The 2,923-nt window shown below is 42.0% G+C and overlaps 1 protein-coding gene across 1 annotated transcript; it reads right to left on the bottom strand.

Annotated features, from left to right (window-relative positions):
- Positions 1 to 1,265: 1,265 nt before the first annotated feature.
- LOC144739538 (G-protein coupled receptor 4-like) lies at positions 1,266 to 2,300 on the bottom strand. The gene has a single exon (XM_078622478.1). It carries the CDS (start codon positions 2,298 to 2,300, stop codon positions 1,266 to 1,268), a length of 1,035 nt encoding a protein of 344 aa, XP_078478604.1.
- Positions 2,301 to 2,923: the final 623 nt, after the last annotated feature.

Below are 2,923 nucleotides of genomic sequence, written 5' to 3'. Positions count from 1 at the left end.
TTCATTGAACGTTCTCCAGAGTCTAAACCAAATCCACCCCTGAGTTTACTATAGGTGCACAAAACATATTTGCTCCACATTTCCTATGTGATGTGTGATGAACTAAATACTGTATATAAGACTCGCAGTGTAGAATTCATCTGATCTATTTGTGCTTTATTGAACAAGACATACTTTTGATGAGAAATTTAAATGTATGTCATTGTAGGAATTTAGATACAGATTTACACTTCTGAATATTTTTTTCAAGAGTACGCTGCTATAAAATGCAACATATATTTTTCCACTAAGTGCTGTTTTGTTTGGTAAGTCTGAAAACAGCTTGTCAAGTTGATTTCAGACCAACGCCATTATGGGGCTGTGAGTCCGGCAAGTGCATGGGAAGAAGCCCATTGTAATGGAGTTCAGCCTCAGCCCATTACAACCGGAAATATATCTTTATATCTTTATTTCTAATATCTGATTAACTGTAACTTTGAGCAAGTAATGTAAACTTGCCAGCATTTTAACACTGAGAAATATAGAATCATCCACCGACTCTACTTTAAGGTGAAATAATAGAGCAAGGGAGTTTTATATTAAAAACGTTATTTCTTGGCATTGTGAAAGCAGTCTGGTCTGGTAATGTTTTGACATGACATGTCATATTCTTATTGTCTCATTGTCATAGTACAGTGTAGTTGCAGTGTAGTTGCACCTGCTGTGTTGCATACAGATACAAAAAGGAGCAAAATTGGACTAGCTAGATTCCGAATGAAATAACACAAAGAAATCGAACCGCTACACATGCATTTATTATGATTTATTCATTGGTGGGGTCTTTTTTTACAATAAAAAAGAACACTGGAGAGCTCTCAGTCATTGACAGAGTACACTTGTCCATGCTAATACATGATTTTCTGGTCGTGCTTATTGTGCTTTTAGCTGTATCGGGGTCATACTACTCCATAGCTTTGTGTAGATTGGAGGGAAATACACAAGGGCTCTTCAAATCAGCAGTGTCGCTCCACATGGAAAAACTCTTGGGAAGACGACGCTCTACAATTCTGTCACTTAGCACTGAGATAAATAATATCCATCCCCTTCTTCAACACTGTGCAGGATATGAGCAGGGGAAAGAGGCAATGTGGTTATGTGTAACCTGCACAGCACACTGGAGACTGAGTCGCAGACTAATGGGCAATTGTGTACATGTAGGAACACACATACAATACGTACAAATCCACACCCTGTTTACACCTCTCGTATGTCATGCAGGTAAGTGCTCATATCAAATTATTTAACTTTTTGTTATACGTTGTAAGAGCACAATCCTCTGTCTGTGTCCTGTTTCGCCTCCTCCAGCACAGTTTCGCCTCCGCCTGAACTCCATTACTGACCAGCACATAGAGCACGGGGTCCACAACACAGTTCAGACTGGACAGCGCCAGCGTGCATGAGAAGACAAAATGCATTTTTCTTTCAAACTCACAGTAACTTCCGAGAGGACCTACGTCGTTGCTGTGGTAGAAGACAAGCGAGCGTGTGAGCAGGAGAATGTGGTATGGAGCAAAGCAAATAGAGAAGATTCCAATGACCCCAAAAGACAGCATGCGAACCTTCCTCTTAGCCTGAGCGCTCAATCCAGGACTCTGGCCGACAGTGGCCAACACCCTCCAGTAGCTGACGGACAGCACCACCAGGGGCAGCAGAAAGCCGATGCCCACTCGGAGCAGGTTGAACAGGGCAATAGGTGCTTTCATTGGGTAGGTCTCATAACAACGGTCATTGCTGTTAATATCATCATGGGCATCAACGAGGTCGTCTTTGTACAGAACCATGATGTGAAGCACCACAACTACAGCATAAACCATGAAACACTGTCCCCAGGCGTAGCAGGAAGTACGGTGGGTCTTGAAGCGTAGTGGGAAGGTGACCACCAGGCAGCGATCCACAGAGATACAGCAGAGAAGATAGATACTGATGTACATGTTGGAGTAGTAGACGAAGCCAGCGACACTGCAGAACGGAACACCTAGCTTCCAGTGGTGATCGTGATTGTAATAATTGATCCACAGGGGCATGGTGAATAGGAAAAGCATGTCGGAGAGGGACAGGCTGAGCAGGAAGATGCCCAGAACATTCTGCTTTCGTACTTGTTGACAAATGGGTCCGAAGGTCAGCACATTGAAGATCAACCCGAAGATAAAGGCGAAGATGTACACAGTCATCAGGAGGTCACTAACGGCACTTTGACCAATATTGACACACATTAAAGTTGTGTTTGCAGTTGTTGTTGGTGGTGTTGATGTGGCGTTCATCGTTTCACTTCACTTGTCTGTGACTTTCCTCATTAGAAATTGATCTGTGAAAAAAAGTAAAAGGTTGCGTTACAGTGTGAGTACAACCTATATATATAGACAGTGCATGTATATACATAGATTCATATTTATACATATATTTATATTTATAATGTTATGCAGCACATGAAGAGAAAATATAAGTCAATCATCCTCAAATCAAAATCATCCTCCCTGGTGTCAACAGAGGTCTTGTCGCTCTCCTCTCCTGAACTGAGAGATCTGATTCAGTGATCAGTTGTCAGTCACTGATCAGTGTCAAACAACATACAACTGACGTGAATTGAGGAGATGATACAGCTGTGAATAATTTCATTTATGTTAGGTTCGAACTTGAGTGTGTGAATTATTCTGTATTAGCATGTATATGTCGGTACCAGATGCCAGGGACCCACTCTAAGCCCATCCAACGGAGAAGATGCAAACCCACACCCTGCTCATCATTTCTTTGTGAGAGCGTATAATGCCAACACATTTTAGTCTGCGTGGCTTCCTTCAGATCACCTGGAGGACAAATGGCACTGAAAGCCGCAAGCGTAGTTAGTTAGATGTGATTTAGAATGAATTATGTTAGTGCTTTCTTT

Source organism: Lampetra planeri, unplaced genomic scaffold (genome assembly GCF_965212315.1).
Source record: "Lampetra planeri unplaced genomic scaffold, kcLamPlan1.2.h2 scaffold_1551, whole genome shotgun sequence".
Classification (NCBI taxonomy): Eukaryota; Metazoa; Chordata; class Hyperoartia; order Petromyzontiformes; family Petromyzontidae; genus Lampetra; species Lampetra planeri.
This window is presented reverse-complemented; position numbering and strand designations above follow the sequence as displayed.